Source organism: Halichoeres trimaculatus, unplaced genomic scaffold (genome assembly GCF_033239565.1).
Source record: "Halichoeres trimaculatus isolate MK-OKI-2021-1 unplaced genomic scaffold, fHalTri1.1 fHalTri1_scaffold_1, whole genome shotgun sequence".
NCBI lineage: Eukaryota > Metazoa > Chordata > Actinopteri > Labriformes > Labridae > Halichoeres > Halichoeres trimaculatus.
Window position 1 is genome coordinate 5,504,507 of NW_027437179.1, and position 16,506 is coordinate 5,521,012.

At 40.1% G+C, this 16,506-nt stretch overlaps 1 protein-coding gene across 1 annotated transcript; it reads right to left on the minus strand.

The window, feature by feature from the left end:
- Positions 1-271: 271 nt before the first annotated feature.
- Positions 272-14,082, minus strand: pltp (phospholipid transfer protein). Its single transcript, XM_074669746.1, has 15 exons — positions 13,931-14,082; positions 9,201-9,330; positions 7,859-7,958; positions 7,637-7,765; positions 7,403-7,558; positions 7,209-7,272; positions 6,790-6,945; positions 6,544-6,720; positions 5,305-5,364; positions 1,951-2,115; positions 1,362-1,429; positions 1,141-1,183; positions 977-1,040; positions 772-848; positions 272-675 (listed from the first exon to the last, which is right to left on the minus strand). The coding sequence occupies exons 2-15, from the start codon at positions 9,322-9,324 to the stop codon at positions 583-585; spliced, it is 1,476 nt and encodes a 491-aa protein (XP_074525847.1). The 5' UTR covers positions 9,325-9,330; positions 13,931-14,082; the 3' UTR covers positions 272-582.
- Between the last annotated feature and the right edge of the window lie 2,424 nt (positions 14,083-16,506).

Sequence of the window (16,506 nt, forward strand, 5' to 3'; positions counted from 1 at the left end):
TCAGTTTCACTGTCTACTAGGTCTCAGTTTCGCTGTATCTGTTTTGTCTGAGTCCAAGTTGTCCTATATCTCTGTCTACTCAGTCCTAGTTTCACTGTCTCTATATGTCTCTGCTGAGTCTAAGTTTCACTGTACCTCTATCTATATAGTTTAAGTCCCAGTTGTCCTATATCTCCGTCTAGCAGAGCTTAGTTTCACTGCATCCCCAACTGTATAGTTTGAGGCCCAGTTTCACTGTACCTCCATCTGTCTGCTGAGTCTTAGTTGTGAAACACCTTACCTTCTGTCTCTGATAAGTCTCAGTTTCACTGTTTCTTACTGAGTTTTTTAAAGCTGTAAGCTGAGGTCTCTCTTACTTGGATGGGAAAATGTTAAAAGCAATAACTGTGGAGCAGATTTCACCAAAGACATAATCAAAGTGAGACCTCAGACACTCAGTGTTAGTTTATTCTTTTGTCTCAGTCACCTGACTTTATTTACAACATGTAGTAACATGTAACATACAGTATGTATAATTCTGTAGAGCTGTTTAGTCTTACCCTGTATATAAACTGTTAATACTCTACATATATAAATACATCTTTAGACAGTGCTCTGCTCTGCCGGGCTGCTCCCTGTGATCATATCTCTCAGTCCTGTGGTGAAGTGAAGATTTGCACCAATCACGATGAAACCCTGCAGACATAAACACAACAGTCAACACCAGGGGGCAGCACTGAGATACCTCTCTCTCACTCACACAGAATGGTTCAGTTCAGCAGACTGACTTACATCGTGATATTCAACCACCTCCTCAATGAAGTCCATCCCATCAGCCAGGGGAATCCGAACACCTCTCTTAGTGTAGTCTGAACACACACACAAACAGAGTAAAGTTACACATCACAGCACAGCTATATCTAGGAACAAAGCTCTGAATGAGATTTATTTTTTACTGCAGTAAATTAAAATAACACTCAAAGAATCAGCTTCTTACTGTTGATTAAAGGAACCACAGACATCTGCAACATCGCTTTCAGAGGCGCCTGCAGAGGAATCAGCTGACAGACAGACAGACAGACAGACAGGTTTATACTGTTATTGAATGCTCTGGTTAAACCTCTTTCTGTCTTGTTACTGTCTCAAAATGAGGACACTCACTGCCAGAGACTCCAGCGCCGACTGATTGGAGTAGATTTTAAACCTGAAAGATTGAAGCTGTGTCAGTCAGAATGTCTGAAACTAAATATAATCCCATTAACAGTTTGTGATTAATGTAAACACTCAGCACAGCATATTCACACTTTGTTTTTTAACATTTCAAACAAACAAAACAGCTCAGATTTGTGTAAAAGTTCTTTTTATAAATGTGATGTTTGTACCTGCGCAGGTCAGCATGAACAGCCAGACGTTTTCCCTTCATGGAAACTTTAGCGTTAAACTTTGCTTCCTGCAGAGGAACAGAGAGGCAGGAACATGAATAAATCATTTTATTCTAACAGTTTTTGTATATTTTGTATTTTTATTGTTTAATTTCATGGATTTTTTATTTAAGTAATTTCAAACATTAATCTAAATTCCATGTGCAATGGCTTCAACAACTCGTTTCTGAAATGGTTTGTTAAAGCTGGCGTGGCCATATTGGAAGTGAGGCAGGCACCGAGTCTCCACACTAACAGCTATAGGGCGCTCGTCAGTCACATGAGCTGAGCTGTGCCTCTGATTGGACAAATTCACAATCTCAATATCCTCTTAACTGCTCATTGGTTTAAATCCTTAACTTGCTGCTCTATGGCTCTATGTGTCTTCGTTTGCCCCTTAGGGACAAATAAAGTTTTTATGAATTTGAATGTGAAATATGAACATACAGGAAATGTGTGTTCTTGTGTGTGTGTGTGTGTGTGTGTGTGTGTGTGTGTGTGTGTGTGTGTGTGTGTGTGTGTGTGTGTGTGTGTGTGTGTGTGTATATACCATGGTCATGCTGCTGAGCTGGACTGGCGGCTGACCCGGAGGCAGCACCATCACGTTAACAATGGCTGTCATGACCACCGTCGCTCCGGATGTCTTGATGGTGGTTTTAGGATTAGAGTTGACAGCGAGCTGCAGAGACAGCGGAGCCTCAACCAAAGCCGGGTTCTACCAAGAACACAGAGGGAGAAAAGATGTTCAACATCAACATATAACACTGCCTAATTAAACAGATCTTTACCAGGAAGTCATCATTGATCATTGGACACGTCCCCCTGGTGGGCGAGACAGGCTTCCTTTCTCTTCATGCTGAGAAAAAAGTACCAAACTCTGTGGACAACGATGTGTTTAAAAGCTTAAAAAAATGATTCATACATTGAGGAATGATAATGTCACTTTACTTCGCTCTGTTTGACCTCCAGACTCCAGCTTTGGTCACATGACTAAAAACTATGAATTAACACAACATTGACATGACTGTTCAGGGTACCGCAGCTCCAAACCTGATTCAATTGTCTACATATAAGGACAAAACAAGTTTCATAATCACACTCAGTAAACACTTCTTCCTGTTTTACCAGAGGACTCAGCTGGACTTCAGTGGTATGCATTATTAAAGCTCCTGTAAGGAGTTTTTTTCTTTTCTTTTTTTAAAGTTATGTGCCTGACAAAAAATAACACCTGTGTTCTTAATAACCTACAACAACAACAAAAAAAAAAACTCCAACCCTCAGGGACCAGACCAAACATTTCTGTATTGTGCATATTGTCGGCTCAAACTTCTGCCACAGGGTAGGTGTCACACAAAGATCATCAGTGCACGACTAATATTTATTTAAGATTCTCAATGATTTGTCTGTTCAAATGGAGCCTGATGAGGTAGTTTATTTAAATTGTCAATGAAGAAACATGACTTCATTCAGTGTCCACATGGGGAGCCAAAATCAACACACAAACTCAAAGTCTCCTCACAGGAGCTTTAACTCTATAAATCACCATTGAAACAAGGAAGAAACCATGATAACTAACATGCCAGTTTAGCACAGCTGAAGTGAAATTAAATATGATAAATATTAAATCTCCTGTGGGAGATTTTTATTTAATGAAGATATTGGCGCCCCCTGTGTCAAAATGGTACATTTTTTCTCTTTTCTTATCTTTTCCTGTTTTTGTGAACATAGGAATTTATAACCAAATAAAAAATCATATTCTATATTACTCATCAGAGAACAGTCAGATGTGTCAGTAGCATGCGCTTTGACCAACACCTACCCCTTCACCAGAAGTTGTGGGTGTCACATGTAGCTATATAGAAGTAGTTAATGTTTATTCTGATGAACAGGTTTGTGTTTGTGGGTCAAAGAGGCCACAGCTTTCATTGTAACCTAATTCATTACCAGACAAAAAATCCTCACAGGAGCTTTAAGTAGCTGTGCCGATACCAGGAACTCTCAGGAAGAACACACTCTTTGTTCAGGCTCCTGGTTTGAGCTCATCATTAACATGAGACTGTAGAGAACATTGAGTATGTAATTTATTTTATTTTTAGCCAAACTAAACAGGTAATTATCTGTGCTGACAGGCCTGGATCTGGGTGTGGAAATCATGACTTCACCAGTGGGTTTGTGGGCTGTAGCTTCAGGCTAGTATTTTGGCTTTTACCGTGTTTTCTTTGGGTCAGAGAGGTTATATTTGGATGAGTTTGGTTGCTGTAAGTATAACTGCTTTCTAATAAAGAGGCATTGACAAATAGTATTACGTTTAAAAGCAAAGAAAATGAACAATAAACAAGAAAAAATCAGCTGCTTTGAGAATGTAGAGACACACCAATAACACTTTGGTGTGTCAGCTAAATATCTGGCTATAAAACCCAAATACAGAGAAAACCTCAGAGAATACAAGCGCTACGGGTAAAGAGGAATGATTTCCCCTCATACTCATAAAGCTGCACTTTTAAAATTATACCAGCTTTCAGATTTTTGGAGTCTTTTCAGATTTTTTAATGAAAACTTCTTCAAACATTGACGACAGCTGGCTTCTTCAGCACCGCCAACTACTCGTGCTGTCTGTGCCAAATCCATGGCTGTTTATTTGTTCAAGTTCATACAGAACAATGAAGAAGACGCTCTGTGCTGAAAATAGAGATTGAGATTATAAAATTTCTTCATACTTATTCATTTTTTATAAATTTTAGAAACACTATTGTTAATGTGTTAAATATGTATAGTCTGCTCAGGTTTACTCCACTTTATTTTATTTTATTTTGACTTACCTTATTGTTTAGGTTAGCTTAATGTGCCATACTGTGCACTGTTTTTCCCGGCACTGCTCTTTCACGTTTCACTTGCTGAATGCTACAACAGAATAATTCACCCCCTGAGGATCAATAAAGTCTTATCTGATCTTGAACCAGGGGTTATCTGCAACATTTGACTGAGGGCCATGATGTGTCTGGCAGAAACTGTGAGGGCCAGAAAATCTCATGAAAGAAATAAAATTAATACACCCCTAGGAGTATATTTTTATGACATAAATACATTTTCGATCTATATTTATGTTTCCCATAAATGTATGTTTACCTGTAAACCTTGGTTTTGACACAGCCATAGAAAGCTAAGTTTACTTTTTGGCCATGGTTATGGCCTGTGTACAGTTCCCAATAAATCTGCAACATCAAACTGAGCCCAAGTCTTAAAGTCACTTTTCCGAGGTGCCACAGTTTGTATTGGAAATGCTGTACCTGTGTACCTCGTTTGAAACAAACTGCCTCTGCTGCTAAAGAAAATAATCTCCAGTTGACATTTTGTGTTTTAAACCCCTGTTGGAAAATGGTAACTGAGGGAATAAATTCTATTGAACATCTACGCATTTTCTCATGCAACCATATTTCTTTTTGCAACAGGTTGAGTCTCCCCCTGCTGGAAACTGGAGGGAATGCAGGCTCAAGGTCTTCACACATTAGCTCCACTTGGCTGTGTTATACTATCCGAACAAGACGCCCCACGTAGCGTCTGCTGGTGTTCATTCCTAAACTGCGAGGGGCCGATGTATTACAAATATGCCTCTACCAGAACACTAAATGAGAGTCATGGAAGTTTTCCTTTGTTTACAACATGACATATCTGTCCCAAAGATTTTTTAAGGTTGTTTTAACCAATTTCTCATCTCTGCTGAGAGTGGCCTCAATTACACACCATGAAGTATTTACCTTGTCAGGTGCAAGCATCATGTCATTCGTCCGCACGAAGACATGTGGACCCCCGGACACATCAAACATAAATCAGCCTTTGACATTGATAGACTTTAGCACAGCTTTCTACGGAGTATTTACTGAGTTTCTATGGAGCGTCTGCTCACCAACATCATCAAAGCTCCAAAGTAGGTGGTCCTCAGCAGCATCTCCAGGTCTTTGGACATCTGAGGGGTGAAACAGATGGGAGAGACGGTTAGATAGGGTCGCTTTACCTGGTCACAGGGACCAAAGCTGTAGGTGCTTTGAAGAGTCAGTGTTAGGTTGGGTGGCTTCAGGGGTTGGTTTAGGTTTTAGGTGGATGTAGTGGTAAGAAGGGTGCCATTTGTAGCCTGGTGAATCTATAGCCCTGTTCCCACCAAGCGGTCCAGTGTAGATCAGTACGGTTTGGTATGGGTTGGCTCAGTTCCCCTCATGGTGGCGTGTCAGCCAGATGCTGATAGCCACATCAGTTACATAATAGCGTGACGCCACAGCAGCACAACACAGTGTGCCCCTCTAATAAATCCAACAAAGAAGAAAAACACGACACAGTAAACAAAGAGCCACGGTGGAAGACATGCAGCATTGGCATGCCGGTGATTGTGTAATGATCGCCTCTCTGTGTAGTGTGTCTTTAAATGCTTTTGGGTTACCATGGTGATGTATAGACGTAACAACGTAACACACACACTTCGAGTTTTCCCGGGATCGACATGCTGTTGGACTTTTTGTTTTACCCTCACAAAAGTGTGCTTAGAGGATCACATGAAGGATGTCTGATCTCTCCTGCAAACAATAAACGTGCAGTGTGACGGCAACGAGCTGTTTTGAGTCGTGTTTTCGACCCTTCTAACCCGGGGAGACCCCCTCCTCACTACAATTGGCATGTAGCTCTTTGATACAAAGTGCAATCAAGCTTCGTTTTAGAGAAGACTGTGTGCTGCCAGGAGAGATACAGCCGCTGTTGCACGACAAGAGACGATTCTTTCGACCAATCAACAGATTGCAGTGTTGTAGCTCCACCTTCCAGGATTGGATCGGTTCAGTCTAGCACCCCAATGGAAGGGTCCAGAAAAAGTGGGAGGGCTTATTTCGTTTTTTTCGGGATCTGCCTTGGGATTGCCAGTGGAAACTCCATGAAATGCGTGCCTTGCCAAGACAAATTGAACTAAACAGCTTTGTGGAAACGGGGCTTAAAGTTTAAAATCTGTGGTGGTCTGTGGTTCTAGTTGTCAGGTCTGTGGTGGCTCAAGAGATATTCTATATATTTTGTTGCTTTGTGTGTTTTTTTGTGAGAGTTTGGTTGTTTGTGAAAGACTTCAGCAGACTGGTGGGTCTGAGTCTGGTCCAGCTGTGGGTCTGACCTTCTCATTGACAATGTGAATCTGGAAGACCCCTGCTTTGTAGTAGGCAAACATCCCACTGTCAAAGAAATACTCGGACAGAGCCAGATACACCATCCTGTCGTACTCCTTGATGACCGGATCCACAGCGTTGTTCACCAATGTGTCATTCGGGCTTAACAGGTCGAAAAACATCCCCTAAAGACACGACACACACTGTTAGGATCAGCTCAGGCCAAGTCAGTGTCTCAAACATCAGAGACTGACCCTGAAGGACATGTCGAGGCTCCTGGACGTCAAAACTGGATCGTCAATCAGAGCGTAATCGATCCCGATAAAGTCATCGACCTTTGTCCTCACTGGGATCGTCTCCAACATCTGGTTCACGAGAACCAGCGCGGCGTGATTCAGAGAGGGACAGATCTGTGCCAGAGAGAGACAGAGAGACAGGTCAGAGAGAGAAACAAGCCAGAGACACATGAGACGAGAGAGACAGGTTGGAAATGTGGACAGGTCAATGAAATAGACAAACAGAAACAAGTCAGACAGACAGACTGTAACAAGTCAGGAACACACAGATCAGGGAGGCTGATAAGAGAGAGACCTGGGTCACAGGGGGACAGATTGTGAGAGACAGACAGATTAAAGAGGGGTAAGACAGCTGACTCTGGGGACAGTTGGTTCACCTGCTGATTGAGGAGGAAGCGCATTCCTGACGTCAAAAAGTTGGCCAGGAAATCATAAACCTTCCTAAAAAATAAGGACAGGTTTGATTAAAAACAGCTCCTGGTTGGCTGATGGTGAGGTCACATGACAGCAGGGACCAATCACAACAAAAGAGTAATGGATTTAACCAGGTGACATGAGTGAGAGTCTTTACCCGAGCGTTCCACTGAACTTGGCTCTCATTTTGGCGATGTTGGCGTCACAGGTGATGTTGTTGATCTTCAGTCGACCTGCGTCGTCTCTGATCAGGTTCAGGACTGTGTTGATGTTCACGCCTTCAGCCGACGCGTTGATGTTTCCTGTGTCGTAACTGGGACACAGAAACTGTTCGTCTTTAGACTGAAAAACGTTAGCATTAGAGTTTGAAGAAGATCCAACGTCAGCTTACAAGAACCAGTAGAGGATCCGTCTGTTGAAAGAGAGGGTGATGGACGAGTTCTGGACATCAAACAGCAGACCCACGTTAGGGACGAACTGCAGGTCCGCGTGGGTCAGGTTCAGCTCCACGATCTTCACACTGAGCACAAACAGAGAGTGAGTTCACACACATGCGGGGAACACTCAGACTGGAAGTATCATGGTGTTTCGATAACGATGGTGGTCTTCATACTCAGTGATGGTGTACTGGAAGCGTCCTTCTTTACCCTTCATCTCTGGCATACTGATGTTACTGAGCTCCTCTGCAACAAACTTCTGAGTCTCAAACTTCACTAAAAACACACCCAGAAAACAACATCACAGATTTAAATCTGGTATCAAGTGTTAATCTTAGTTAAAGTGATTTAATCTGGATTACAATTCAGACTCATAGTGTGAATGGATGGATGGTGTATGGATTACAGAAACAGTACTGATGATAATTACATACCATTCATACTCTTAATCTAGTTCACACGCAGGATCACAGCTCAAATACGTATACACATTAAATCTTAATTTGACTCTTAATCTGGATCATACTAATAATCTAGATTAAAATCGAAAAATGACTTTACTATCAAATTACACATCAAATCTTAATTGTATTTTTAATCTGGATTATCCTGATAATCTGGATTATAATCCAAAAACTACTTTCCTATCAAATGACACATTAAATCTAAATTGAATTTTTAATCTGGATTATACTCATAATCTGGATTAAAATCCAAAGAGTACATCACCATCAAATAAAGTTTTAGCTCAAATTTGCACTGCAGAGTAGTTTGAATTTTGACTATTGGACCAAAAATCTAGATTACAGTATAACCCAAAGTAAAACTTTTACATCTGAAACACATATAAAAACAAAATTAACTATTTATTTTTGCAATACTCTTAGAATTTTTTGGTGCGCAAGGTATTAGTCAAACATCTGGATTAAAAAGAGGTTATCATTAGGACAAGAATAAACTTGAATCTAGATTAAATTTGTAATCCAAATTTGGATTTCTCTACATTTGTTCGAAATTGTGGTAGAAATGGAACTGCAGTACCAAAAAATGGATTAAATCTGGATCTATTTTGAACCCCAATATCCCAGGAATCTGAATAATTATTCACATCTGGATTAAATTTACTCCGGATTAGAGTCCAGTGGATTATGACCACTGTTTTTGCAGACAAAAACTGCATCATGGCTGAATCATTCGCCAATAAACCCAGTATTAGACTCAACTTTTCTGTGTTTTTGGATTTTGAAATCATATTGATGTTTTGATACTGGATTATGAATTTAGATAGCAGATTAAATCCACATGGATTGATACATTGAAATTATTCTCCAACTATCAGAATGAAAGTTTGAATCTGGGTCACAATTTGAATTTGTTATTCTTCATATTTGGGTCACAGCTTGGATTTGAACCTTGATATCGAACTCCAACAACATATTAATTCAGGATTAAAGTTTAACCACAGTTTTATCTGATTTATTTTCGCTGAATTCCTTTTTATGTTGACCATGTTCTTACACATGTCGAGCCCTCTGTCCGTGATACGAATCTTGCATCCGGCAGGTTGAGCGGCGGTGCTTGACATCAAAGGGACGAGGAAGAGGAGGGGCAGCAGACAGGAAGTCATCCTGAGACAGAACATGTCGACCTGGAACACACAGAGGAGAACAACACAGAGAAACATCCTGGGTCAGCTGACACGCAGTGTTTGGGCCACACTGTGTTGTCCCCGTGTGACGGGTTAATCTTCTAAACATGCTGCATTGTTCTGACTGTTGACTGTTCCCTCCAGACCAGGCTGGACTTCCTTTTTCAGGATCTGTCTTCTTTGACTCAGAGAGGACGGGACAGAGGATGGAGCAGGACACAGAGTGAGAGTGACCTGAGCCAGCATCATGGGACATGCAACGTCACTGCTAAACCCAAGAAACCCCCCAGAGACACGGCTCACAACATCAAATGTTGGCCCAAAGATGATTCCAATTTATGTTCAAAGACATGGTCAAGATACTGACATTGAGTGCACAGGAAAAGGAAATGTGACAGAACTTCAGGGGTTTTTAAAAAGCTAACTCATCTTCCTAAACAAGCCAAGCTAAGGCTAACACTAAGCTAATTCTTCGTTGTTTTCAATATCTTGCTCCATTCAAACTTCTTGTCTGAAAATTCTCACTTCTGACACAAAATATTAAAACAAGACCAAAAGAGGAGCACAAACTTAAAGATTTCAACTGTTGGCCCACAAAACCAGTGGATGCTCAAACTTTGGGACGGATTCAAAGCTTGAACCCTTACGAAAGAAAAATATATGTACCAATATATTTTTCTAAATGTATTGATATATTATTGATATATTATGATATACATGGAATAATATATTGAGGGCACATATACAATATATTATATATTCATGATATATATTGCAAAATATACAAATGATTGCCATTTTCCATATATTGCAATATATTGAAAAATATAAAAACTAAATCTCATAAATGGGAATATATTACCTAATATATGACATGATATTTTCCAATATGCTGCTATTTTTCTTCCGTAAGGGAAACTTGGCATACAAACCAATCACTGTGTTTTACAGTGACCAGAAGAAAACAGCGCTCCACTCTCAGCTGAATGTCACGTTTGTCAACAAGATACAGTTTGTTTAACTAAAGGATTCTGGGAAAAGGTTTTTCAACAGTTGGCCACAGGCTAAATCACCGCTGTGTAAACGTGTTCAGTGAAAGATGAACTCTAAACACATGTTTATTTAAATTAACGTGTTTCGGATTTACAAACCAAGGACCCAAACCTCCTGAGCTACTCAGCCCTCAGGACGGTCCGGTCTGTTTGTCATTCCTGTCTCATACACACAAAACCAGCACATCGTGGGCTGTTTGGACCCTGAACATCCCTCAAACATGAACACATGGACTGTCTGCAGAGTAACTGTCCTCCCCCGGGTATACAGGGCGCTGCAGCAGAGGTCAGAGGTCAAACAGACAGACAGATTTAAGGCCTTTTGCCTCTCCTGTTTTTGACTCTCTACAGCTGAACACATTCCCAGACTGTCGTCCGTAAAAACACGGTCCACTTGAACTGCAGTAACCTTCCTTTCATAACACTCCCCTCTGTCCTCCCCCTCAATACTCCCCCTCTGTCCTCCCCCTCTGTCCCCCCCCCCCTCTGTCCTCCCCCTTTTCTGACAGAACCTGAGAGACAAAGAACTGTTTACCTCTGCTTTTGCTCTGAAATTTTGTTTTTACATTGGTCCCAGGAACACGTTATAATGTGTGTTGTTAAATTTTCACCTCCATGAATTTATCCTCTATGAAAACTTTGAATCACACCTGGCTGCAGAGGGACACAGAGTTTTCTCAAGGCTGGTAGTGAGAAACTTTAGCAAAATCCTCAGAAACATTTTAATCAGCCTGGGAAGCTAACTCTAAACCCTGAGTATCAAAAACAGGCAAAATATTCAGACAAATTTTCAGAAACTTCAGTAATTTTTTTTTAAATGTTTGGATGATGCAGGGAAACTTGTTTTAGATCCTGAAAAACCTTTTGTACCAAAAGTCCTAAGAAAACTTTTTATCATCTTAAAAACTCTTTGAAAGATCCTGAGAAGTCTTTCTTCAGTTTTAAGAAACACCTGTAAAAAAAAAAAAAGAAAAAAGAGCACCACTTTTTCTTCTTCGATGGTGGACGTTGTGTTCGCCCTGATTCGGAAACGATGTGTCATATCAGTGGACTGTGACACGACTGAAGACTGGTCATACTGCAGCTTTTAAATGTGTCTATTAACCTGTCTACAAAATAACTTTTGAGCATTCACAGTAACTTTTGCAGGAAAGTTGACTTTTGTGCACACCCAAGAAAAGAAATTTAAATCTAAATTTACATTTGTGAAATTTTTGAAAACATGTTGAAGAAACTTGCAAGAACCAGGGAAACATCTAAATTATTTTTGAGAATGTAAAGAAAAGATAACAAAATCATTTTAAACTTTTGAAAGATCATAAAATCATTAAGAAAAACTTTCGAAATTTCAACATGATCTTTGGAAAACTTCATCATCTCAAAAACCTTTGCAAAATACCGAGATATTTCAGAGTAGAGCTTATGACGTAAAAGATCCTGGAAGGCTGAAGCTCATCCAAATAACAGGAAAAGTTTTGGAAGATCTTCGGAAACTTTTGTACAAACCTGGTGCAACCTCAGTGAGATCCTGTGAAAACAACTTTTTGAAACTTAATTCACAAATAAGGATCCTACAAAGTCAGTGTGATCTTGAAAAACTCAAAATAAATAAATAATTTGTTAAATAAATAAATAAATAAATAAATAAATAAATAAATAAATAAATAAATAAATAAATAAATGAATGAATAAAAAAGCATTTATGAGATTTTGGAAAAGTTAAGGGAATGTTTTTGCAAGATCCTGAGTAACTTCTAAAAAGAAAAATGTAAAATCATAGAGACACATTTGGCTCATCCTAAGTAGGGATGGGTACTGAATGAGATACTTGAAAAGGTTCCCACTAAGTTCTGTCTGTCGTACCAAGAACCCATTCACATAAAATCAAACTATACCATGTTTTGGTACCCAGATGCATCTTTGTGACTGAGGGAGTGGAAGAGTTGGTGATTTTCCATGCTGGACATGAACACAGCATCACAAGGTTATATATTAAAGAATAAATATGTTAAATTGAAAAACTTTGAGATTTTATAATTAAATTAATATTTTTTACCACATAAACACACAAAAGAAATTTTGTTACTGTTGAGTACCGATACCGAGGCTACAGTACTGTATTGCTTCAATGTAAATGGTACCCATCCCTTATCCTATGACACTTAAGCAAGTTTCTGGGAAAACCACGTCTGATTGTTGGGAAACTTTAGTGAGGACTGAATGTTTTCCAGTCAGCCAGGGTCACACTTGAGTCTCAGATAGTTGTGATACACTGTATATTCGCTGTAGATCCAGATCCTGTTGGATACACTGCGATCCAAAGCCTGATTTTAATCAGTCAGAGACGTCCGCCATGCTTGAAAAACTATATTGGCCTATAACAGGCAGCTGCGACCTACATTCACGTCTTGGTATTCACTTTAATTAAGAACATTTGGGAAATCTTATAAAATTTGATCTTGTAAAAGTTTCCCAGAAATTTTCAAAAGTTTTCCAAGAAAGTTGTAAAAGATTCAATCTTAAAAAATGTCCCCTCAGGACCTCCGTAAATATCACACTGACGTTACATTAAGGTTAATATTTGGTTTAACATGACGTGTGACATGATTTAACATCAGCTGAAAACATCCTGAGTCATGGACATAAATACTGACACACACACACACACACACACACACACACACACACACACACACACACACACACACACACACACACACACACACACACACACACACACACACACACACACACACACACTTAAATCCTCAGATCTTCAAACGCTCTTTAAAGAAGGGAAAGTCCCCACAAATATAGACATACTGGACCACACACACACTCTCAGCCTCTAATCTGAGTCTTTAATTACAGCTCAGTGACGACAGCCAATCAGCATCCAGCTGCTGCAGCAACCACATCTGGACATGTGGCTAACAGCTAGCGGCTAACCTTTAATCAGGCGTTTCAGTTCAAAGAGAAGATTTAGCAGCCAAACACGGCCTGACGCCTGACCTCTGACCCCACAGAGAAACTAAACTCCGTCACTCGATATGCATCGAGTTAAAGCGGCAAAACGGAAAGAATTTCAGTTTATAACACAGAAAGAGTAAATTAATAAGTGTATAGATACTGACTTTAATCAAATAATGTGTTTATTTGGTCTGTTTTATCAGAAACGGCTCTTTGGGTTCTTTTTTGAGACTCTATCTGATACATAACAGTCTGTTCTTTTAATGCTGACATCCTGTTTGTTTAATATTGTCTTCCTCTGATAGCGCACTTGCACCAGAGAGCAATAGATATGGCTTTAAAACACCACCCTGTCCTCCAATCAGAAACACTGTCAAGATTTAAGAAGGACAAGACTCAGAAAATATGTCTCTGAAAAAATGATGCAGACTATAAAATGTGGAACAGAATATAAATAGTTTTATTTATCTTAATCTGAGACGGTTGTTAAATAAATTAAGCTGTGTAAAACAACTGACTCTGTTTACGTCTGTCAGGTTTGATAAAGGTTTAAAGGAAGTCTGGACGATGACACTCACAGCTCAGCCGTCTGCAGGAGAAGGAGCTCGGTCCTGTTTGTTCTGTCCGTTCTCTTGGTTCTGTGTTGATGTTCTGTCCTCTCTGTCTCTGGCTCACTCTGACTTTCTCTCTGTCTCCGTAGAGAGTTTAAACCCCAGGGACTGACTCCTCCTCCTCCTCCTCCTCCCCCTCCTCTTCCTTTCCTTTGCTGCGTAAAATCAGTTGTAGGCTGTATGCAGATGTTTTCTCTCAGCACAGGTGTTAAAATATTCTGACACAAGACCTGAATCAGTCGCTACATGAAGGCTATTCTTAGATACAAGATGCTATTTAAAAATAAACGACTGAGCTCCCTTTACTTAACCATCAAGCAACCCCAGATACAAGGGGAGGCCAGAGAAGAAATGACTCAGCTTAAAGAGGGAGCATTCTGCTTTCCCACATTAAAGAGGGATGTAAAGTATAAATGCTGGATGTTCAGACTGAGCGTGTGCAGATTTTCAAACCTTTACAGACTGTTGAAGAAATCACTGAATGTCTGTAACCTGACCATAACAAGAATAAATGATGAGGTCATTACATAAAAATCTCTCCATTTGGTTAATGTCGCATTGGAAAGTCTGCTAATAGTGCTGCCCCTGACAGGCCTCCAGAGAGCTGGCCAATCAGAGGGAAGGGGGAACAGGGAGCCTTAAAGAGACAGCAGCTAAAATAAAGTGTGTCAGACAGAAGCTGAAATAAGGGTTTTCTAAATCACCAGGGAGAGAAACTTAAGAATTCCTGTAAATCATGTAGAGACACTACAAGGGGGGACCAGAAAAACACACAACAGACTTGAAAAAAAAAAACAATGCCCCCTCTTTAAACAGTTAGGGTGAGGGTGATATCCCCATTAAGCAATATCAGGGCCTGGACACATGTTTTTCATTTAAAGACTTGATGACATAGATTAATGATTTAGTCCAAGGCTGAGTCAGAAGAACAAAAAGACCCAGTAAAAAGAAAAAAATACAATAAATAGGATTCCGATCAGCCAAGATACCAAGAGAGAAACAGTAAATCCATTTCAAGAAACTCATGTATGTAATTAATTAAATGAAATATACCAATAAAAGAGAAAATGATATGAAATCTACCCAGATTGAAGTTGGTGTAAAGACGGGGTAGACTAAGTGTCTCGGGGAAGCATGAGTCCATAAAAACGACTATGAGGAGAGCAGCTGAGTGATTTATTGCATCAGTTTTTTATGTTGCTATTGTTTGCAGAATGATTAGCCTCAGGGGGGAGCACACTTGGATCGTCTGTGCCTTAGGAGAACCTGAAACTGAGGGTTAAGGTTAGAGTAAGGAATAAGGGGCGAAGTAATTTCAAGGTTAGGTTAGGGGAAATTTACAGTGACAACCCCTGGTTCATCAATCGACTGGCCGGTTGCATAGGTATGTCAAAGGCTTGCACGGGCCGGTGGGTATTGTCTATCCATGGTTCCTTGTCAATGACCTTGACCCTCTTTGGAAATGAACAGGGGTGAGAGGGAGGGAGACGAAGGAGCGTGTGTAGAGAGATGTGTGTGTGTGTGTGTGTGTGTGTGGGGGGGGGGGGGGGGGGGGGGGGGGGGGTTGAAGGGCAACAAGGGGTGGGATATGGCTTTTGCTCTGGGTTTAAGTGGCAATTTTTCAAAAATTAGACTTTGTTAGGGGGTTAAATGGTTGGGGTTTAGGTCGGGTTATAGCACTAGAATGAATGGTTCGGTTTAGCCATGAAGTTCAAATGGTTAAGCTTAGGGTAGAGGCTTTAGGGTTCAGTTTAGGAAGGGAGTTTATAGGGGTTGAGGTAGGGTTATAAAATTGCAGTAAATGGTTCGGTTTAGGCCTCAAGTTCAAATGGTTAAGTTTAGGGTCAAGGGCTGGGTTAGGGTTATATAAAAATTCAAAAATGGTTAAGCTTGGGTGAGAGGTGTCAGGGTTTGGTTTAGGGTTAAGGTCTGAGGTGAGGTTATAAAATTGGTGTGAATGGTTCGGTTTAGATGTGAAGTTCAAATGGTTAGGGTTAGAAATAAGGGCTGGGATGAGGTTATATGTATAAAAAATGTTTAAGACTGGTTAAGATTAGGTATTAGACTTAAGGGTCCGGTTGAGTGGAAGGGGGTAGGGTTTGAGGTTCAGGTTAAAACCGATATATATAAAAAAAATATGAAAGGATCAAAAATAGTGAATAATAATAAAGGAGAATAAGTGGAGTAAAAATTGAATTGTATGTGGGAAAATAGTAAAATTGTTTAGGTTGAACCTTTTGTGGTGAGGAATATATTAATTAATGGTTTGGTCCAGCGCTGGGTTGTTTTCAGGACTAAATTTTAGAATACGTCCTCAGTAGTGCACCTTGAGGTCATTGGATGTTTTGGTCATTAGGGTTAGGAATAGGCCTTCAGCCTTTTCATGACGGGGCTGGAGTTTTACTAGCTAAACCAGACCAGCACCCCATCTCTTTCATTACTAATGTTTTCCTGCTGATTTGAGATTAAACAGCTCGTCCTGCTCTAATGATGCTCTGCTGGTGACAGCATGGGGACAGATTTCCGTTGACACCTCTTAAAAC